At 32.8% G+C, this 24,602-nt stretch overlaps 1 protein-coding gene across 1 annotated transcript in view; it reads right to left on the bottom strand.

Annotated features, from left to right (window-relative positions):
* The window catches only part of AKAP9 (A kinase (PRKA) anchor protein 9), a 126,290-nt gene that overhangs the window by 90,974 nt on the left and 10,714 nt on the right, over nucleotides 1-24,602 (bottom strand). Inside the window, exons 2-9 of the mRNA XM_012720920.1 lie at nucleotides 20,297-20,551; nucleotides 17,252-17,296; nucleotides 9,548-9,601; nucleotides 9,027-9,197; nucleotides 8,150-8,305; nucleotides 7,260-7,457; nucleotides 4,234-6,612; nucleotides 834-1,047 (exon numbers count right to left, since the gene is read on the bottom strand). Of these exons, the coding sequence (XP_012576374.1) occupies nucleotides 834-1,047; nucleotides 4,234-6,612; nucleotides 7,260-7,457; nucleotides 8,150-8,305; nucleotides 9,027-9,197; nucleotides 9,548-9,601; nucleotides 17,252-17,296; nucleotides 20,297-20,551 (3,472 nt within the window). The remainder of the gene's footprint in view (nucleotides 1-833; nucleotides 1,048-4,233; nucleotides 6,613-7,259; nucleotides 7,458-8,149; nucleotides 8,306-9,026; nucleotides 9,198-9,547; nucleotides 9,602-17,251; nucleotides 17,297-20,296; nucleotides 20,552-24,602) is intronic.

Genomic DNA, 24,602 nt, shown 5'->3' with positions numbered 1-24,602 from the left:
TAAAGATTTAAATATTTAAATTAATAAATTTTAAGAAAGAAAATAAAATCTGGCATGTCTCCTTATGAATAGCATAAAGGTGAACCATGCTTTAGTAAAGATATATAATGGTTTTTCTGGTTAAAATCTTACAAATCTGGGTGCTCCCTGGTGGCCAGTGGGTTAAAGCACAGCATTAAGACGCTAAAGCCACTTCAGTATGAGTTCAATCCCCTGCCCCAGAAATGATCCACAGGGTGCACAGACCTCTCCTAACCAGCCCACAGCTCCCCTCAGCAGTGTACTTCATCAATCTGCCCGTTCTGCTCCCCCCCCTCTGCTGAATCCCTTCACCGCCCTGCTCCTCTGGCCTTTACCCCAGTTCTGTATGAATAAATAAATCTTAAAAAAAAAAACAAAAAAAAAAACAAAAAAAAACCCTGCAAGTCTTTCCAGTTATAGCCCCCCTACTTTTCCACATACTGAGTTCTCATTTCTTCAAAATGGAAAAGTCTCTTACATTTCCTTAAGACACAAGCCCTTCCCAAAATCCAAACTTCCTATTTCGGCTCACTGCCATAACCCTACTTATTCTCCCAGAAAGTACTAAAGTTTTCTGCTCTCCTTTCATTATTTCTATTTCTTCTCCTATCAAGTAGTTGTCGTACTGTTTTCCAAGAGTTTATTTTATATTGTTTTCTCACTGCATTATTACTTCCTGTGAGAAAATGATTCAACGATTTTTGATTTCTCAAGCACTTAAATGAATATGCAAGTGATTAAATAAACTAATGACTCTAGGCCTGGGATATAGTTACTTTTCTCTATAGGTTCTATAGTTAGAAACCATGTACCTGTTTCTTGTATTTTTATATTCTGCAGCTCTAGTTGTTGTATTTTCTGAAGTTCCTTGATCTTTTCCTCTTGAGCAGAAATAAGTTCCTCTTTAAGACTGCAAAGAGCTTTATCTTTTTCATTTTCCATATATTCACGAACTTGATCCACATGAGTTGAATAGACCAGAGGGAGGCATATACGTTGAGCTTCCATCTGTAGCCTTAAATCATTCTTAAAGTAAATATATATACACATCAGAAAATTTTTAAATGACAAATAATCCAACTTCTGTTCCTCTGCATATACTGCATACAAGGGAATAATATACAAAATCATATTTTAAAACTTCCTATGAGAAGTCTTTTTTCCTTTTTCATTTTGTTTTCATCACCTCAAGTTTATGATACATTTTGTTTAACTAGTATAGTTAGTTTAGCCTCATCCTTGGCTTTGGTTTAAAAGCAATACTTGGGCCCTCCCTGATGATGCAGAGGTTAAAGCACAACACTAATTGCTGAAGCCACTTCAGCATGAGCTCGATCCCTACCCCAACCCAGAGGTGACCCACATGGCATGACAGAGCTCTCCTGACCCGCCCACTGCTCCCCCTCAGCAGTGTACTTCATCATTCAGCCTATTCTGTCCCCCACCCTGTCTCTGGTGAATCCTCTCAGCGTCCCTATACCTCTGGCCGGTATCCCAGTTCTGTATGCATAAATAAATCTTTTTAAAAAATAAACAAAAAAGCAATACTTAAAGAGAAGTTCAAAGATAAATCTAATAAAATTATTGCACCCGAAATTAACAAATACAAATATTTTATCTTCACCATGCTCTCATTTCTCTTCCCCCTTTTATGGTAGAGAAATAAAACAGATAAAATTTAATCCACAATGTTCCCATGATTCTTTCCCCAGAGGCAATCATTATAAAAAATATTTTAAGTCCAGTCCATTTACAATAATAATGACTTCTCAATAAATCTGCTTGCTACTGAGGAAACCATACGTTCCTCCTCCTTGTCGTCTGTTGGACCTTGTTCTTGTCTTTTTTTTTTTTTAATAGACAAAACCAGAGAAAATCAGCCAAGGTAGACTGAGACTAAGATGGTACAGATGTAAGACAGAATTTAAGCCACAGCCTCATTATAGTAAAAAACACACTCACCAATACTATGACAAATCTGGTTAAGAACAAACCTGGAAGAAAAAGGGTTAGAGAAGTAGTTCCTAGAAGTCACTGCTTACTTTTCTAAAATTCTGATACTGACTCTAGTCTCTCTCCCCTCTTTAGTAATCTTCTGTATAAGTCCCTGTTTCTCTCCAATACAAGGAGAAGGCATTTAGAACATGAGCTGTCTTGATTCTGTTCAAGGAATAAAATATTCTACTGCTTGAATCTTGATTTGAATCTCTTTCCTGGACTTGTCTGTGTGCTGGAGGGCAAAAAATTCAGTAGCATGTTAACAGTATTTTGGGTTTTTAAGCATTTACATATATGGTATTTACTTTGTAAATTGTCTTTCTCTCAATGTTACTGCAATCTAACCATGTCCATACATGCTAAATTATTCTAATTTTGGTACTATAAAAATACATTCATATGAATATACCACACTTTGTCTATTTTCTTTCTGGATATCGACTGGAGTATACCTAATTTTTTTTTACATACTGCAGTAAATGGTGGGCATATAAACTAGTTCAGTCACTGTGGAGGTTCCTTCAAAACACTAAAATGGATCTACTGTATGATCCAAAGATTCTACTTCTAGAAATCTACCCAAAGGATACAAAAACACTATTTCAATAGGAAATCTGTTCCCCTATGTTTACTGCAGCAGTATATACAACAGTCAAGGTATGGAAACAACTTAAGTGCCCCCAAAACAGATGAATGAATCAAGAAGATATGGTGTATATACAGAATTGAATAATACTCAGTGATCAAAAAAAGAACCATTCTGTGGTGATAGAGCTCACATGCTATGGTGGTAGGAGAACTAAGGAGACTACAGCTGTGGGGGAAATCAAACACTGTCCAAAATCTGACTATTTTGATAGCATTAAGTTCAGAAACCCATCACAGTGCTTTTTGAAACAATTTAAATGATCTCAGTCACTTTTAGTACTAATTAAATTAAAACCACACAACCTCAAATATTTACCAAAGCATTAATAGTTAAGGAATTTGAATTTCTGAACTCTACTGAGGTTATTAAAATATAGAAATATCTTTACACTTGCTGTACAATTATAAATGAAGTAATGAGAAAACTTTAGTGGCTTCCTATTGTATAAGGAATAAAATATCAACATCTTATAAACTTCTGTAAGCCTCTCCTAGATGTTCTCTTCCTTCTTCAAACTTTTCTTCTATTCTCTCTATATCTCAAATTCAACAATACCTTCCTTCCCTCTGTTCCTCAAAGTTAATTATATCTTCACAATTACTTTGATTTTCATGTGGTAGGCTTCTGATATTGAGATCAAAGTTCAAATACCAATTCTCCTAAGAGATCTTTCCTAACTTAGTATTTTAATGCCTACCACAACCCCTACCCACCATTCCCTAACACATTACCTGTTTTGTTTTTGTCACAGGGTTTGTTACTATTTCTAATTCTCAACTTGTTTCCTTGTCTCCTGTTTGCCTCACTCACTGACTATAAAATGCACTCTTTGAGAACAGCAATAATCTCTTCCTTAGTACAACTATACTCCTATGCCACAAGAGATTTGATAAATATTCATTACCTAAATGAAGAAACACATACGTTTTAGTGCAGTATTATAAAAATATACAGTGAAATTTCCCTGCATTTCTAATATTAGTATATGGCAAATGTAAATTGTCAGGAGTGATAAATTATATTTATTATATGTATTCTTTCGCTATATTTAGAATATTCTTCCTCTCCAATCCTTTTTAAAGTATAACAGGAACAAAAAATTTAATGGCTTAAATTAAGCATTTTCCCCGCAGGAAAAATAACGTTCCGTTAACTACTGAATTAAATAAGACATTAAACAGTCTTAAAAGTTAACTTTCAGTAGTGGAACCAACACCAGCATAAAAATGAAACTCTAAAAGCAATCTTTGGGATGCAACAAAATATTACAAAACAACTTTCCTAAAGCTCAAATTCTCAAGAGTTTTCGAATTCTTGCCTTTCTAAACTAAGTGGGAATGCATTACTGTATTTTATTTCCTGAACAGAATGTATAGCAGATTATCTGAAAGGCAAAGCCATTAAAAAAAAAAACAGAATGATAAATAAAAGATAGGAACAAAGAGTCACATTATAGCATTCATTTGTACTCTCTTATAAATTTGTTTTATGAAGATGAAAATAGCTTTAGTATGAAATAAACGTATTTTCATTTTAATTTGGCATGTATAAAATAGTAAACATACCTGTTCTGATTTAAGTACCCTAAGTTCCCACTGAAGTTTGTCATTTTCACTTGGTTCATCTGCCCCATGCAATAATTCACTTGTCACTGATGGAAAATGATCAGAAAACAACTTCTCTTCTTTATTTTCATTCCCAATATTTAAATTTTCCAAAGGAATTTTATCTTCCTCCACTATTTTCAATTCTTCACCAAAATCTTTATTTGTTTTAATAATGGATTTTCCAGATTCACGGCTTGTCAGAGTCAGGACTCCATCTTTTAAAGAGCTTAGTGGAGTATCATACACCTTTACATCTGTCCTCTTGTGGTTAAGTATGATTTCTAGCTCTCTACATCTCAATAAAATTTGTTCCTTCTCTTGCTTTAAAGATTTAACTTCCTCATTTAGAAAACTAATCTCACCATGTTTCTGTTTTAATTGTTCAGAAAGATCAGACAGTCTCTCCGATAGTTCTAACTTTTCTCGCTTGGTTACTTCAAGCTTTTCCATAAGTTCTGTTGTATCTTTCTCAACAACCTCACCAATTTCTGATTCTGTGATAAAAATTTTGTCATCATCAGAGACTGAACTTTTCATTTTCACTATAGTTGGATTTGTTCTTTGCAAATGAAGCTCTTCACTAAGTGCTTTAAGCTTACTTTGATACTCTATTTCTTGCTTGTTTTTACTGTCTTCTAAATCAGTTTTTACCTTGAGAAGGCAAGCATAATCTTCCTGTAACTCCTGATAGTTGACTTCAAAATTTTTTTCAGCAAAGGAAAAAGTATTCTTTTGCATTTCAATCTCTCTTGTCAGCTCAATACACTGTTCTTTGAGATGTTTATTTGCTTTAGCAAGTTCTTCAATTTCTTTTTGCCAGCTACCATCTTTGGATTTGGATTTAATGGAATCTATGAAAATTAATCTTTCTTCCTGGTTAACAGGAATAGTTATTTCCAACATGTCTTCAAGGGCTTTCTTTTCATCTTTAAGAATGTTATTCTCTGCTTCAAGCTGTGCAAATTTTTCTTGAAGGTCATTCTCTTTTTCTTTCATTTGTTTCTCCAGTAGTTCAGTTTTAAGTTGTAATTCTTGAACTTCTTGTTCAAGGGTACCTTTTTCATTTTCTTCTTGTCTGAGTATTTCAATTTCTTTTTGAAGTTCATTGATTTGAAGAGTCATTTCTTCTGATTGTGAATTCACAAGAGACTGCTGTAAATCTTTTAGCTTTGAAATTTCCAAAATTAATTGATTCTGCTTAGTTATCAAATTGTCTTTTTCAAACTGCATGGTTTCTATCTTTTGACTCATTTCATTCTGTAAGCCATCAATCTGCTGTTTATAGTGAATGCCTAAGTTATCTTTAAGTTTTTCAATATTTATTTGATGTTCAATTTCTAAACCTTCCTTCAGTTTGGAAAGTTCTTCTTCATGACTAAACAGAAGCTGTGTTCTCAGCCTCTCTAACTCTGCTTCTTGTGATTCAGCCATTCTATCTAAGACAGCATTCTTTTCTCTTTCTAACATTTCAAGTTTTATTTTATAATTTGTAACTTCTGCTTCATGTTTTAACTCTAGTTCCTTCCTGGATTCAGATGCAGAAACAATCTCAGCTTTCAAATCTTCTACTGTACTAAGGGACTTAAGTGCTTCATTGAGTTTGTTTTCTTGTTCAGCTATTGTCTGCCTAGCTCTCTGAACCTGGTCTCTTGAAAAGCTCAGTTCTTCAAAAAGGTCTTCAAGCTGTTTCTGTAAAGCAGATTTTTCTCCTGAAATTACTCCTACTTCTTCCTTGAGTTTTTCCTTTTGAGAGATAGTATCTTGCAGTTTTATATTTAGTTCATTAATTGCCATATTCATTAATTTTATCTGATCTTCATTAACTGTAATATTTGGATGTGTTCTTAAAGCATTCTCCATTTCTCTCTTATGTAGTGTTTTAAGTTCATCTATCTGTGACATATGTTGTTTTATTAACTCCTGTTTCATTTGCACTATCTGTTGACCATACATCTCATCCAGCTCTGCCTGGAGTTGTTCTAACTTTCTTTGTGTTTCTTGTTCCATTCTTTGTAGGATATCAGTTTCAAACCGGCTATCTTTATGATTTTTCTTCTGCAATTCTTCAACTATACCCATTAATTGTTTTATTTCCTCAGAACACTGTCGTTCTTTTTGCTTGGAATTAGTCAACTCTAATTTTATATTTTTTATCTCTTGGTTCTTTTGTATAACTTGCTCTTGTAATTCTTCTAGTAATCTGTCTGCAGCTGCTACTTTATCCTTTACCTCAAGTGCTTTTCTTTCTTCTTCTATTATTTTTGTATTTAATTCTTCAATGATTGCCTCCTTTTCCTGTATGTCTTTATTTGAGCGATGTACGTTTTTATCTTGCTCCTTTAAAGAGAAAAAAGATGACATTTTTTAGCTTCTGGCAACACCTATCAATTAACTCCATTACCAAAAGGCTGACAGCAGTCTGCTTTTTATATAATTTTGTAAGAAGTAAGTGCCAGGCTTGCCCCTCAATTTTTTCTAAGTCAATGAAATACCAGACTTGTGTACCTAACACTGCTTGTGAGCAAATACTACAGCAGAAATTTCTTCTTGGAAGAAACTTTTTTTTACATAGCTATAATTACAATATAGTTACCATGAATAGAGAACTGAATACATTTTTTTTCCAATTAAAATCTGTAAAATTTTCCTTTGTTATGAAAATGTTTCAGATATTCATAAGCATAGTTAAAAATAAATAGAAATACCTTTAGATGAAAAGACAAACAGAGAAAGTTGGCTATAAAGCTAAATTCTTCTGAAAATTCAGTTTAATATAAGCTAATCAATTCCATTAACTTACTAATTATTATTGTAAAACCATCAATGTGAAATTCCCAAATGCTTTTGAAATAAATTATTTTACAGACTTAAAAAGCTTTCTTAATTAGAAAATTTTGTGACTCATGTACATAACAAAAAATACCCGCATTAAAATTAACTGCAAAGTTATTGAAGACTGACTTCCTGAACATAAACATACATACCATTTCATATGCTCGAATTTTCTCTTGTAAGAAACTAATTTGTATTGTGAAGTCTTCTTTCTTTTTCTGATAATCTTCTAATAGATGGTCTTGTTCTTCCAGCTGTTGCTGATGAGTAAGAATCTGTTGTTTGGCTTGCAATAAATCTGCAGCTGTGCTACTGTGAGTGCTGTTTCTCAGAGTTTCACTGGCCTGTAACTTGAAAACAGAAAGAAAACCCAAAGTATTAAATTTGTAAGTTATAGCACCAAGGAATAAACATCTTTTGAGGTATACTGAGTTCACAGTTCTTTTCTGGGAATTGTGCTGGGTTCACAGACTCAAGACACCAGCAAACATGCTGCAATAATTGATCAAATGAATATGGGCATATCATCTAAGCTAAACCAAAAAGATGTGCCTTTCCTAAGAGTAAGCAGTCTAGTGATAGAAAGAAGATTGAGATAGACACGCAGAAAGAAATGGGGTCTGGAAGTTTCCAATAATTTGTGGCCTCTTTTTAATCCATTTCAGAAGTCTGGCTGTCACTTGGCAGCAGAAACCTTGATTAATACCAATTAAATTTCTATGGCTCTACTTAAAGTGCGATATATTAATTAACAGTTTAAAACTTAACTAAAATAAAATTATACTGGGATTAGCAAAGGTAGGACAGGACTATAGGTTAATTTCTGCAGAAATCCAGTTAAGGAAAAAGTACAAAGAAAGTAACAGTGAGAAACCACACAAGTTTGAGTTAAATAATAAGACTATTAACAAAAGGTGTCTACTATTATCTCCAACATGATATACAAAAAGCAATTAGCTTTTAAATACATTTAAAAGTGTTCTAGAACTGTGAAAAAAAATTATAAATAAAAACCTAGTAATTTGTTATAAATACTACTTACATGCTGGAATTGAATTTGTAATTTCTGACTTTGTTCTGTCAATTCTAGAAATTCTCTCATTGTTTCATCCTTTTCTCTTCTTGCTTGTTGTAAATTAGCAGTTAGCTGGGTTATGATGCCATCTCTTTGTTTAATGGCCGCTTCAAATTCTTGTAACTAAGAAATCAGTGAAAATAGTGTTAGACATTTATGCAAAATTTATTATTATAGGTAACTGTTCTTCAAAAATATGATATTCAGAACTTGTTGGCAGAACCATTACAATTTGTAAACAATCTTTTCCATATTTAAAAGCTATTAGTTTGTAAGAATTGGTTTTCAAATCAACTTAAAAAAATTATCTGCACTAAGGAATAAAACACATTACCTATATATCTACTCCTAGAAGAAAAAGTACCTTTATGTTTAGGGATGCCTCACGTTCCTAGGCAATACACTTGCAGACTGAGAGAATATGCATTTTGTGTCTGGAGAGGATGAGAGTGAAATGTACTGTGTCATGTGTATCCAAGTCCTATTTTGCCTTGTTTTACTAACTTCCACAAACACAGATGTCACTTTAACCATAAGATGTTACTTCAGAAGTATATGCTAAGATTTTTAATGAATGTGATTCATGATATTTTGATGTGATTGCACCACAATTTTCTCTCAGGTTAATTATAAAGACATCTGTTCTACTGAAGTGATTCTGCCTTGTTATCCATCAAGCTAAGAGTTTACTTATGGACTTCTAGCTACCAAAAAGGCTGTTCATGAGCTGACTTTAGGTTACCACTTAAAAACCTCATCTTTAAAGAATGTATAAAAGTTATCATTCAAATTTTCCATTTTTGTTTTTGTGATTAATAAATCAAAGTCCACATAAGGTAAATACCTGCTGCAGTCCTTCAGTCCCATAGGTGGCCCTCATTTCTTCCAATTCTCTGCTTAGTTCTTCAATTTCATGTTGTTTCATAGTCAGTTCATTTTCCATCATCTCCAGGTGAGTCTGACTGTACTGTGCTCCATGTTCAGAAAAAGAATCATCAACACCAAATTCTTCTTCCTAAATGAAAGCAATATTTTAAATAACTGAATAGTAGCAACATTTCTCAAGAAGGATTCACTGAGATGCATAGCAAAGTTCACTTTAAAACACCATTCATCACTTGTAAGTTTCCTGGTAATGGAAACTTACTTTTAATGTGATATATACCTTGAGAACAAAAACAGAGATCTTCAAATTCTATTAAATTGCTTTTTAACAAAAGGCAAGTAACTTTGTTTTGTGAAACATTAAAAGGATTTTTTAAAAATCACACAAAAGGATTACATGCAGAGAGAAACTTTGTTAGTAAGCCAGATGTTTTTAAACAGTATAAACATTAGTACTGTGAGTAGTTTTAAATACTGTACCCTTAATAAATTTGTTGACTTTTCTGTTCTCATCACAAAACTGCAACCATTTACCTGCATGAAAACAATTTCCTGATATGTTATGACTTTAGATATAATTGAATTTAAAGTTAACAATTACATTTATGCTCTCCATATTCATGCGTTTCTTTATGCCTAGAGAAAACATCTCACTGACCAAAACAGATACAATGATTAAATGTCAGTATTTAAAAGATACTGTTTATTAAATATCTAAACATTTCAAAAGCCAGTTATTCCTCAGATATTTGAATGCTTACAATGCAAAAAACACTATTTTTCACTTAAGTGAAAAAAGTTCTAAATATAGTTTCTATTTTGTCTTCTAAGGAATAATTATAAACCTCAAGTTACAAGATGCTCTTCTAGAAAACACTGCTTTAAAATCATCTAAATGATTATCTTTTGATTATAAGTACTATCTATTTTCAAATTGTTTACTGGTACAAATTTACGCAGGCTGGTAAGCAAGTCAAGATGTAGGAAGAGATGAAGAACACTTCTCGAGGAGCTTTCCTGTCGGAGAAGTACAATGACAATCATGCAACTCAGATGGATGTAGTATGTCATTTTACTTAATGTTTTAATGCCTGTCTCTATCAGACATTTTTGTGGTGAAGGAAAATAACAGTATATGTCTCCAGGGTTAAACCGAATGGGATTAATTTCAGAGCTATGTAACAAGTCCCTCTCTTCCCCAATAGTACAAAAATGAATATCATTCCCACTTACATCTTTATTATTTAAATTCTTTTTAATATAGTCCAAAATAGTGAATTTTACCACGGAAATACATAAGACATACTATCCCAGCATTAGTATTAGATTCATATTTAGAAACGCTTAGTAAGAGCCTGGGTTCTTTATATCCTTTATAAACAGATTGGAAGAATTAACACTGTTCAAATGTCAATATAGCAAAATCTATCATCAGATTCAATGCAATCTCTACCAAAATTGCAATGCAATGTTTTACAAGAGTAGGGGAAAAAATCCTCACATGTTTTTTCCTGAATAGCTACAGTAAATCTGGAAAAAAAAAAAAAAAGCAGGAGGCAACATACTTCCTAGTTATCATAATTTTTTTAAATTTTATTTTTATTTATTCATCCATACAAGAACTGCCAGAGGTGCAGGTGGTGAGATTATTCATCAGACACAGAGTGGTGCGCAGAACAGGTGGATCTACTGAAATACACTGGTGAAAGGGAATAGTGGACAAGACAAGAGAGATTTGTTTTGCCATTTGGGTCAGTTCCCTGGTTGGGGATGGAACTCATGCTGCAATGGCTGATGATAGCTTGATAGCACTGATTTTAACCCACTGTGCCATCAGGAAGGTCCTGATATCATATATTTTAAAATTACAGTAATCAAAACTATATAACATTGGCATAAAAAAATAGATCAATGAATCAGAATGGAGAATCGAGAAGTAAATCGAAACATATATGTACGGTGTCAACTATTGTTTCACAAAGGTGTCACTCAATGACAAAAGGACAGTCTCCTTAATAAATAGTTCTGGGGAAAAATGGATATTCATAATAAAAGAATGAATCAGATTCCTATCTTACACCAAATTTAAACTCAAAATGGATTAAAGACTTAAATGCAAACCTTGAAATGAAGAAACTCCTAAGAGAAAACATAGGAAAAAAGATCCTTCACACGTGTCTTGGCAAAAATTTTTCTTGATATAAGATCTAAAGTACATCCAACAAAACCAAAATGAAACGAGTGAAAATATATAGAACTAGAAAGCTTCCATACAATCAACAAAATGAAAAAGGCCATTTACAGATGAGAAAATATATTTGTAAGTCATAAATCTGATAGTTAATTTCTGAAATACAAAAAGAACTCAATAGCAAAGCAAAACCAAAAAATAAAGTAATTCAATTATAAATGAAAGATCCAAACAGATGCTTTTCCAAAGGACATAAATGAATGGCCAACAGGTAGGTAAATGAAAAGATTTTCAACATCACTAATGTTAGTCATCATCAGAGAGATGCCTATCAAAACTTCCATGAAGTATCATCTCACACCAGTTAGAATGAACATCATCCAAAAATAGAGAGGTGGAAATGAGAATTATGGTGGGAATAATAAACTATGCACAGATTTTGAAGTGTAATGTATATCTGAAACCTATGTGTTGCTGAAATACAGTATAACTTCAGTAAAATAATTTAAATAATAAGAAGCAACAACTAATGTTGGTGATAATATAGGGAAAGGAAACCTTTCTGCACTGTCGATAGAACTGTAAACTGGTGCCACTATGGAGAACTGTATGAGATTCCTCAAATAATTAAAAATAGAACTGCCATCTGATCCAGCAATTCCACGTCTGGAAACATAAACAAAGAAATTGAAAATATTTACTCAGAAAGATATTTGCACCCCCCTGTTCAAAGCAATATTGTGTATATTGGCCAAAATGCTATATATAATGTATGTAGTACCCATTGATATAAATGGATAAAGAAATTATGATATATATGTATACACACATAGCACGCATAGTGGCATACTATTCAGCCACAAACGAAAGAATTTCTGACTTTCACAGTAACATGAGAGGATATTTTGCTATGTGAAATAAGTCAGGTGAAGAAAAATGTTGTTACATTATCACTTGCAAACAGAACCCATTTTTAAAAAAAACACACATACACACCAAACTCGAAAGAAGGAGGCCAGATTCGTAGTTATCAAGAGGTGGGGGGTGGTGGAAGAAAATGGAAAAAGGTGGTCAAAGGTATAAACTTCCTATTATTAGAAAAATAGGGAGGGAAATGCACGGGACTATGGTGATGGCACAGGGTGACTTGGTGATGGGAAACCCACGGGGATTACAACTGACATGAAAAAAAAATGTACAAAATGATGTAAAAATAAACTATTATATTATAAAAAAAGAAAAAATACTGGGGAAATAATGTACAACATGGTTAACAGCTAGCACTGATGTATGAGATAAGAGAGTAAATCCTAAAAGTTCTCATCATAAGGAAAAAATTTTCTTTTTCTATTGTCTTGATATGAAATAATGGATCCTAATTAAACATATGGTAATCATTTCACAATATTTGTCAGTCAAACCATTATGCTATTTATAATGTATACCTTTAATGTATACATTCATAATTATGAATTAGATCTCAAAAAAACTAGAGGGGGAGGAAAAGAGTTCTACATCAGAATTTGATTTTTTTATTTCCCAAAGTATAATTAATGGAAAACAAAACACATATTTACTAGTTATCACAGATACGTGACTTCAATACAATTTTCTAAACCTCATAATCCATTTCAATTTAATTTGAAAGACTGTGAGCAACAAAACAACTATTAAGAATTTCTAATATTATTAAATTAATTTTTCATGAAGATAACCTGAAAATTCCAATCTTTTGATGTCTATGCTTTCAAATTTACATCAATAAAAGCTAAATGTTATTCTACAATACCAACTTGAGATAATGGTCATATAAATTTCAACCAAATTTCAAGGGGTATGATTTGACCTGTAGCCATCTGGCTTGTAAGAATATCCTTCTTTGGTTTAACGAAGAAAAATACACATTCTGAAGTCCTAAGGAACCCCAAAGATAGGAAGTTCAAGCACCAAAGTATCTGACACCTTCAATCAAGAAAGACAAACTGTAAGAATTAAGGCATCTAAAATATGGAAACAACCAAAATGCCCCAGAGCAGATGAAAGGATCAAGATGTGGTATGTGTGTGTGTGTACATATAAATGTACATACATTTATATGTGTGTGTATGTATATGTATATGTGTGTATATATGTATATGTGTATAAACACACACACAATGGAATACTATTCAGCAATTAAAAAAGATAAACTCTGGCCTTCCCTGGTGGCACAATGGTTTAGGATGCAGCACTGTGAACCAGAAGCAGACACTTCAGTACAAGTTCGATCCCCTGCCCTGGAGGTGGCCCACATGGCTCAGCAGACCAATCCTGTGTCCCCGCTGCTCGCTTCAGTAGTGTACTTCCTCAATTTGCTCGCCCTGCTCCCTGCTCTATCTCTGGTGAATCCTCTCACCACTCCTGCACCTCTGGCCTGTACCCCAGTTCTGTATGCATAAATTAATAAACCTTTAAAAAAGAGGCTAACTCATGTCATCTGCAGCACATGAATATAGCTGGATGGGATTATGTTAAGTGAAATAGGTCAGAAGGATAAAGATAAGTAATCAGATGGTTTAACTTATATTTTATATACCTGATATAGAGAAACCAAACAAAGGTCAGGAAGAAGACAAAAGTAGCAGTAGATCACAGATCTGAGGTACACAGCAGGGAAAGGGGTGGAGAGAGAGCTCAAAATAGGAGAGGAAATCAAAGAAGAAATTAAAAAATACTTTTGAGTCGAACAACAATGAGGACACCACTTTCTGGACTGTATGGGACACAGCAAAAGCAGTGATAAGAGGAAAGTACATAGCAACACAGACTTGCATCAAGAAACAAGACAGAACTCAAGAAACAACCTAATCTCCCATCTCAAGAACTAGAAAAAGAACAATGCAGAAATAAATATAATAGAAATTAAAACAAAACAATCCAAGAGCCCTTCCTATGGCACAAAAGTTAAAGCACAATGCTATGAAGCTATCTGCAGCCACTGCAATACTGAGTTCAATCTCCAGCCGGGGAGCTGACCCACATGGTGCAGCAGACCTTTCCTGACCAGTTCCCCACAGCAGTATATTTCAGTACATCTGCCTGTTCTGTTCCCTGCTCTACTGCTGGTGAATCCCCTCACCCCCACACCTCTGGCCTGGACTCCAGCTCTGTATGCATAAATAAATAAATCCTTAAAGAAATAAAAGTCCAAAGTTGGTTCTTTGAAAAATAATCAACATAGACAAACCTCTAGCCAGGCTCACAAATACAGAGGGGGAGAAAACATAAATATATAAGACCATGAATGAAAGAGGAGAAATCACAACAGGCTTAGTAGAAATCAAAACAATCAACAGATTATTATGAACAGCTACATGCAAACAAGTTAAACTATCTAGAAAAGATGGAAAAATTCTGAGAACCATACGGTCATGCAAGGTATTTTAGGTCTGTTTAGGTATTCTATTTCTTATTTATCTAGCTTTGCATGACCGTATGGTTCTCAGAATTTTTCCATCTTTTCTAGATAGTTTAACTTGTTTGCAGGCAATGAAATTGGAACAATAATCAAAACAACCCCCAAACAAAAGCCCAGGAACAGACAGCATCAAAAATGAATTCTACCAAAAGTTCAGAAATGAACTAGTGCCTATCTTAGACAAACTCTTTAAAAAAATTAAGGAATACTATCAAATACATTCTATGACACCATTCTATGACACATTACACTAATAACACCAAAGCCAAAGACAACACACAAAAAAGAAAACTACAGGCCAATCTCTAACTTACACAAATATTCTCATTAAAATCCTTGGCAACAGAATCCAACAATATATCAAAACAATAATACACCATGATCAAGTAGGATTTATTCCAGAGGTACAAGGATGGTTCAACATCTGAAAATCAATTAATGTAATCCAACACATCAACAAAAAGAAAATAAAAACCACATGATCATATCAATAAATGCTAAGAAAGCATTGACAAAGTTCAACATCCATTTATAAAGAAGGCCACCAAAATTCTTTGGACAGAAGGAATATACCTAAACATGATAGAAGCCATACATGACAAACCCACAGCCAGTATTATTACCATGGTAAAAATATGAAGGCCTTTCTTTAAGAGCAGGAACAAGACAAGGATGGCCACTCTTGCCACTACTTTTCAATATAATAATGGAACTCGTAGTCAGAGCAATAATACCAGAGAAACATGTACAAGGAATCCAAATAGGGAAAGAAGTAGTAAAGTTGTCACTATTTGGAGATGTTATGATAATATACACAGAGAACCCTAAAAAACTCCACAGAAAACAAATCAAAATAATCACGCAATTTAGTAAAGTAGCAGGATATAAAATCAACACACAAAAATCAGTACCCTTCTTATATGCAATCAATCTGAAGAAGAAATCATAAAAACCATCCTTTTTATAATTGAAACAAAAAGAAAAAATCAAATACTTGGTAATAAACCTAACAAAAGAGGTAAAAGACCTCTGCAAAGAAAATTATGAAAATTGTTAAAAGAAATAGAAGACACAAAGAAATGGGAAGTTATCCTCTGCTCATGGATTAAAAGAATTAATATAATCAAAATGGCCATCGTACTGCAAGCAACTTACAGATTCAACACTATTCCAATAAAAATTTCAATGACATTCTTCAAAGAGATAAAACAAATACTGATGAAATTCATATGGAACCACAAAAAAAAATGGAGATTAAAGATATCACATTTCCAGGCACTATATACAAAATCATAATAATTAAAACTGCATGGCACTGAAATAAAAACATACAGACCAATGGAATCAAATAGAAAACCAAAAAATAAACCCACAAATTTATGGCCAAATAACCTTTGACAAAGGTGCAAAGAGTATGCAGCAAGGACCATTTTTTCACTAAATGATGCTAGGAACAGTACATTGCTACACACAAAAAAATAAAGCTACACTATTATTTCACAGCATGCAAAAAAAGGGATTGATCACAATGATCTACAAAGAGTTCACATAACAAAAACAAAGTCAACGATCCAGTAAAAAAAAAAAAAAAAAAAAAAGGAGCTAAAAAGACACCTCTCTGAAGAGGAAATGCAAATGTCCAACAGAGATATGAAAAAATATTCAATATCAGGAATATTTATTTAGGAGATGTAAATCAAAACCACAATGAAACACCAGAGACAGTAGCATGTATTTAAAAAAAAAAACAAAAAAAACAAGAAACAACAAACTCTGGTGAAGATGTAAAGAAAAAGGAACTCTCCTACATTGCTGGCAGGAATGCAAACTGGTCTGACCATGATGGAAAGCTGTGTGGTGTTTTCTCAAACTACTAAACATAGAATTTCCATTTAACCCAGCAATTCCACTCCTAGGGATCTACCCAAAAGACACAAAAACATTAATTCAAAAGGATACCCGCACACCTATGTTTATTGCAGCACTATTTACAATAGGTAAGATATAGAAACAATACAAATGCCTAAAATAGGTGACTGGATCAAGAAGATGTGGTATATATACACAATGAAATACTATTCAGCAATCAAAGAGGATAAACTCATGTCATTTGCATCAACATGGATAGAATTGGAAGGGATTATGATCAGTGAAATAAACCAGAAGGAAAAAATATATATATCTGATGGTTTCACTTATAGGAGGAATTGTAAGGGAAACAAGTTAAGGGATCAGAAAAATTATAATAAATTAAAAAACAAAATTACAGGTAACTATTAATCAAAGACACTGCAGAGGAGAGGAACAGAGGGGACAAAACAGGGGAGGGAAGAACACAAGAGACTATGATGATGGTGCATAGGCAAATTGGTGGTGGGAAGTTTACAGAGCCTACCCCGAAAGGAGAAAGCATGCAATGTACAAAAAGGAAAAATAATGTATACAAATAAAAAATAAAAATAAATAAAGCATAACTTTCAAGAAGTGAAAAACTAATAATAGTTTTATGAAAAACATGTCAATCATTTATTCTTACCTCTGAACTATAATCATCTGCAGTTGTTGAAATTTCACTTTCTGGCTAAAACCAAAGTAAAAACAATTAGATTAAGGCTTTCTGCTTTTATTAAGCATTGTACTTTACTACTTTCTGAATATTATTCTTTACTACGTCATCATACTGAAAATATATGATAAAACATTCACATAAAAATATCACTAAACACTAAGTAAAAATATTACTCAAATCTTTTGAGTATTAATCACAGTGGTTTAATGCATTTAAAATATATCACGAGGTATGTTTCTAAATATAAAAGCATCAAGAATTATTTTCACATATGGTCTTGCACTCATTATCAATCTTTTGTAAAACAGATACCAAATATATTATCATCTCACTCTAATTCTTGTATCTCTTTTTTTCTAAAATATTTATTTTACATGACAATGCATTACATATTAATATTAAAATAACATTTTAATGAACAATAGCTGTATTTTCCAAAGTGAAACTGTTTATTAAAAGTGTATAACATGACTGACACACTGTCAATTAATGTATCTTTTTCTTACAGTTAACTTTAGTCATACTTTTATAAAGTAACAACTGGTTTGCAATACTGTGCATGATTCAAAAGTAAAGGATTCTACCTCTTCAAATGTATGCTACTACATCACACCCACCATCAAGAGACCCTTGGTCCTCTACCATAGTCCACTATGCCTACTTCTCCCCTTTCCTCTTCAATTTCCTTTGTATCGCTTTGAAATAAATGCCCTAAAATGTTAAAGTCAAAAAAGTCAACTTATTTAAAAAAGTCAAATCTTGATGCTAGAAAATAGCAACTTAAAGAACAACAATTCTTCACCTTCACAGCTTACAAAACATTTTCAAAGACATTCTTCTTATATTCTTACATTCCTAGAACTCAGTATTTAGAGGCTTTTAATGTTCAATTTTGAAGGGCTAGGAAAAGTCAACAAGGAAGCCTAAATTTCCACTGCTTTCACTATTCACCCTCTCTAGGAATCTTGGGTTCATAAATAAGAAAAGAAACAGATATTTACCTTTTCAGTCAACAAATAAGAGTCATCATTGTCTCTGTTCTCATCTATAGCTTAAGGAAATTTTATTCATATTTCAAGATCAAGTTCCAAGTCTACCTCCTCCATGACACTACGAACAGAAATAAGCTTGTCCTCATTCTAGTGTAGCAGTGATACCTAACTCATGTTACTCTTTATTTTTTTTAATAACTTTTTTAAAGAGTTATTAATGTATACAAGAATTAGGGCAAAGGGCAAAAGTGTGGGGGTTGAGAGGATTCACTAGAGACAGACTGAGAAGCAGAACAAGCAGATCTACTGAATACACTGCTGAGGGGAGCAGCAGAAGAAAAAGGAGAGGTCTGCTGCACCCTGTGGGTCAGCTCCCTGGCTTGGGATAGAACTTGTGCTGCAATGGCTGCAACTAGCTGCACAGTGCTATGTAATGTTACTTTTTAAATCTAAAATATTTCATAACAGAAGCTATCACAGCTTATCAAGTTATGCCTTTTAAACAGACACTGATTTATATGTACTGTGTACTAAAAATTGTGGTACTAAGGGCTAAAATAGTAAACAAAATACTCTTTACACTGACAATGCTAAAACCGTACAGTGAAGAGTCTAGATGATTTGTTATGCTGAGTGATAACAAATCATTTTCAAGCCAAGTCAAACACCAGTATTGTCATATATTATTTAAAATGTCCAGATTTCAATAAAAAATTTTAACATATACAAAAGAAAAAGGAAAGTAGACCTACACACAAGAAAAATAACAAGTCAGTAGAAACTGTTCCTAAGGAAAAACAGATATTGAACTTTAGACTTTAAAGTAGTTATTTTAAGTATGGTCAAATAACTGATGAAAATACTTCAAAAAGTAAAGAAAATTATATGAATGATGCCTTGCCAAACAGACTTTCATAAGATAACTTACAAAAGAACCAAAGAGATAAAAGTAAAATAAATGAAAAGAAAAATTCAATAGAGTGGCTTAATACTTCTTAAGGAGAAATAAGAAAGAACTCACAATTCAACTGTAATTATCCATTCTGGGGAAAAGGAAAAAAAATTAAATGAACAGAGTAACAGAAATCTGTGCAACAATATCAAACATAATAATATATGTTTAATGGGAAATATGGAAAGAGAAGAGTGAAAGGGAAAGACTATTTGAAGTATTTATGGCCAGAAGCTCCCCAAATTTGAAAAAAAAATTAATCTAGATATCCAAGATGCTCAATAAAACTCTAAGTAATACTCTAAAAGATCTTCTTGTATGTTGGACAGCAAATCTCTAGTCAGAGCCTTGACCTCTGGAATAAATCCCTATAGACAAAAATCTTCCTGTGTCTACATAAATATACTAGTGTATAATCTAAACTACAATCACCATGCGCCTTGTCTAACATTCTTCCTCCTAATCATCTCATCAATCTGTATTTATGACCTTAGTTGGAGGATCCGCCATCCCAATTAATTCTCTATTCTTCCCTCATCTCCTAAGTCTAGAAAATTGTATCATTAAGGAGAAGAAGAGAAGTAATTAACTGAGGACTTTTGACAAACCAAATATAAGCTCAGGCCTGTCACCACTGCCACCACCCAATGCACATCATTCTGTGCTCCAATGTAAACTACATAAGGATTCATCACAGAGACTGTCTTTCCTACTTTTTTTGCTTCTAGCTAAATATAATTTATACTTCAAGGCTCAGTTCTGTTGTATCTTCCAAAAAGCTTTCCTTAAACACACACACAAGGCTGCTTCAGGATTTCCCCTTTATTCTATCTCTAATCAGAGTACATGGTTTATTTTACATGTACCTCCCTGACTAGAATGAATTTCCTAAAGGTTAGAGACTCACATTCACTCGTGTATTTTTAATGGTCAATCTTTGCTGTACAACAGTTGTTCAATACATACTGAACCAAGCTCACAAAACTGAACAAAGTGCTAATGAGTAGTGCCATTGTAACAACTTTCTACTTAGAATACTACTGTTTACAATTCTGGATGAGAACTTACTTCAACAGTGACTTGGTCATGTTTGACAATTTCTCCAGTGTGTAGAGTCCCCATTATTGTGGATTCAGCAGATAAGGTTGAGCCCACCTTTTGAGAACTACTGATACATACATCATCACTCCGTGATTGCTCAATATTCAAAGCAGTGTCTGAGGATACATCATGCTTACTGCTTGAAGTTTTCCTCTTTTTCTTCTGCTTTTTAGACAGATTATGACCATCAGATTGAGCTTTCCTTTGCCGAAACTGAGCGAGCTACAAGAAAAAAATAATGTCATTACTATAAAAGATAATTTTATTCTATTATCACTGAAATAAAAGCAGCTCTGGAGTGACTTCCTACAAAAAGATTAAATCAGCACTACAATAATGATAAAATAAAGGCAATTGTTACAGTCTTAATATAAAGGTAACTACTTAAATTGCAAAGAAACTAGGCATTTCTAATAAAGAATGCTATGTAAATATTGACAACTGAAAATGCCATGCTTGAAAAAAAAAAAAGAAACTAGTCCAAAATTAGAATAAGGGAAAACATGCCTTCTCATTACTGTTTGGTAATAGTGTAACCTCTGGATGTGAAATTATACAAAAATATAGGAGCTCTAAGTGCATTTGCTCTAAAATTGCTGGGACTTTTCTATTAATTTATGCTGACTATAACTGAATCATGTAAGAAGATCTAGCTATGAAATGATCACTGCTGCCTTGCTGAGAATGAGGGAAAATTAGAAATAATTTAAATTTTGAACAATAATGCTTCCTAGTTCTTTAGCATTTGCATATCATATTTGGGATTTTTGTTATATCCTATTACCACCTATACTATCATTTACTTAATAGGTTTTAACTATTCAAATTTATTTAAGAAGGAGCTATTTGTATCTCTGGCATAGAAGCTAATTTCTGATAAAAGCAAACAAAATGAATACAACAAAAATTTAAACTATATCAAAATTTTAGATATTCTTGCAAGAGGTTATTAAGAAAGATTAGGCAAGTATTATGGGGGTAACAAGTATATATGCACATGAAACAGGCTTTGGCTTGTACTGGATGGATTTAAACCTAGAAAAATAGGGGCCTTCCTGGTGGCCTAAGGTTAAGGTTCAGGGCTACCACCGCGAAAAGTCTCCCACTTGGATCCCTGTCCAGGAAGCTGACCTACATGGCACATCAGACCTTGCCTATCTGGCCCATTGCTTCCCTCAGCAGTGTAATTCAGTAGACCTGCCTCACTCACTCTGTCATAGGTGAATCCTTTAAGCTCCCACCCTACTGAACCTCTGGCCTACACCCTAATTCTTCTATGCAAAATAAATAAAATCTTAAAAAATAATAACAAAAATGTTCTATTAAAAAAAAAAAACAAAACCCTATACAGCTCCTCTCGGCAGTATATTTCAGTTGATCTGCCTGTTTTGTCCCCACTCTGTCTCTGGTGAACCCTCTCACCCCCCCACACCTTGGGCCTGTGCCCTAGCACTTGTATGCATAACTAAATATTCTTTTAAAAATATAGAAAAATAACAATGTTTTAATATAAAAACATAGCACCTTTAACTAACTTCCCAGTTAGTTAGCAACTAGCCGATTATTGTACCATATCTCCTTAAGAAACAGATGTAAGGCCAGTTGCCTCTTTTTGTCTACTATTAAGCTGTTTGGAATGCATTTAAACTACTTCGGAGCAAAGCAAATTCATTCTTAAAAATAAGCCATATGAAATACTATTGTGTATCATCTACAATTAGAATCAAAAGTCTAAGAACATAATTTTTAAAAGATTTCTCAGAAAAAATGCATATATGATAAAAATAATTACAATGACGTTCTTGATATTTATATTTAACTTCAGAAACTTCTCAAAATTCCATGTTAAAAACTACATTCAAAGAGAAGATAATAGGACAAACATGAAAACTTCATTTAAAACTCCAACTCTGTAAATTATATGTAATTTGTATTTAATATTTATTTCTATGTACAAAAATGTAACAAATGAAAAAACTAAAACTACATATAAGAATGATTTAAAAATAAATTCTCTGCTTAAGACAATGGTATCCATTACTATATGAATCCAAATGAAAATGTTAAGACATAAAGTAGAATGGTTTAGGTATAATACTTAGAATGAATCACTTCCAAGGACATAAAATTGCTAAGACACTGTTTAGGCCCATAAGACTGATTATACAAAGTCATTATTTTTCAGAACAATCAAGAGAATAATCCAAGGGTAAAGTAAACTCCGTGATAGTAAGGATTTTTGATCACTGATATACAGTAAAAGTCTAGAAAAGTTCTCAATAAACACATGTTGAGTGAAAAAAAGGATAATTTCTATTTTACAGAAAAGTCACCACTAAACAATCACTTTAAGCACTGTTCCACAAAATCTGAGAACTAAGATGATAAGCAGGCATATCTAAATCTGCTATATAAAAAGCTCCATGGTCTTAAAATTAAATAATTTAAGCCACAAAACAATCCATTTCACTATGTCTCTCCTCCACCAAGCCAAAACCAAAACTAAAAAGAAAAAAAAAAAAAATTGAACTGTCAGAAAAATAATGCCCATAGTAGCTTTTTAGAATGAGTTGTTTTGTAAAAGCGTAAGAAGGTACACTATCATATAATAAATCTGATTTATTGTAGCTACCCTAAGCTATTTTTATTTTAAATCTGAAAAAGGGACAAGCTAGCAGAACCCCACACACACACAAAAAAAAAAAAACCTCAAAAGTTACTCAATTAGCTAATCATTGGATGCTGAAAATGATATACTTTAAGTTACTGGGAAAACATTTATTCTAAAACATGCTGAAAATTCAGACTAGAACCATCTGTGTTTGTCACTTCGAAGCCAATGATAAAAATGTTAACATATGTTGGCATGGAAATAGTTACAAGATTTACTGGAATGATATGATGTCCATATACACTTGTCTTTCAAGATAAATTTAAATCTCAAGCAAATGTTTTAACCTGACCAGGACAAACATAAAAATGAATGTAATTATTTTAATTATTTCTTAAACTCAGTATTTACAACCTGTAAGGGATCATTACCAAAAAACAAAACAAAACAAAACAAAAAAAGGATTTACTGCTGTATAAAAACATGCCAAGTTTTTACAATGTTACTTCAGGAACACTACTATTAGAATCTGTTTTGTCTCTTGAATATCCACTGAGTGTTTACTATGTGCCAGGCATTGTGCTAGTCATGAGTCAAAATAAGGTACTAATAGTAGGATCTTTTAGTCTAGCACAGTCTATTATTTCAATGAGTTGTGAGAAACAAAAGTGTACGTTTCATAAATTGAGTAGTCTTATACATCTGTAAGGAAGAGGTATGAAAACCTGTCCTGTCCTGATTGTCTCAAAGAAGGCTTTTTTATAAGAGGTGTGTAGCTGTGTATCTGTTAAGGATATCAGTAACTGGCATATGACAGGTAATTTACAATTCATTTATTTAACAAATATTTTCAGGCTTTTGTGTCCACTCTGTGCTACAGGCAGGGCAGATAGTGATTAGTCAAACAGAAGATACAAATCCTACTCCTATGAACTGTAATCCAGGTAGAAAACACAAATTAAATATAAATAAGCAGAAATATATCAAAAGATTAAAAAGTGCTTTGAAGACAATGTACAGACACTAGAAAAAGCCTATAACAGACTTACTTTGAATGGGCATGTGGAGAGAGGTTAGGAAATACATTATTGGGTAAAGAATGTCAAACTAGATTTGAAGACAAATTAAGTTATTTGCCCAAGGTGATTATCAATAAATGGCTAAACAGAACAAGAACACAATGACCAAATCTAGTATTTTTTTTGTTATATCAATTTGTATTACTTGCATTTTGACTTTTTCACTTGTCCTTATATTTCTCAATCCTAGAACACTAACATACAAGAATGAACAAAGTGCTTTTTTTTAAACAGGATCATGAACCACCCCTTCCCCACACATACACAGCAACACATACACTCCAATGAGAATGTGATAAAATACTTAAAAATTATTCTCTAGTTGCTCCAGTTTTCAAGTTATTTTCAATATATTGAGCTGAGAAAATTTAAGAAATCCTAATTAATTCTGATTATAGTGATTATTTGGACTTGTCAGTAATGACTTTAAACTTTTTTAATATTCTTTAATGAATGCTGCATAAGCTATTAAAACAAAACTACAGAGACTTAACTACAGAAACAAAAAGAAGATTGTAGCAGTTGACACAAAGACAATTTGTATGTAGAGCTAGAGTAGCCAAAGATAAAAGCAATTTTTTTT

This window comes from Condylura cristata, unplaced genomic scaffold, assembly GCF_000260355.1.
Source record: "Condylura cristata isolate star-nosed mole 26May11 unplaced genomic scaffold, ConCri1.0 scaffold00005, whole genome shotgun sequence".
In the NCBI taxonomy this organism is placed as follows: Eukaryota; Metazoa; Chordata; class Mammalia; order Eulipotyphla; family Talpidae; genus Condylura; species Condylura cristata.
Note: the sequence above shows the minus strand (reverse complement) of the source record. Positions and strands in the feature narration are given on the sequence as shown.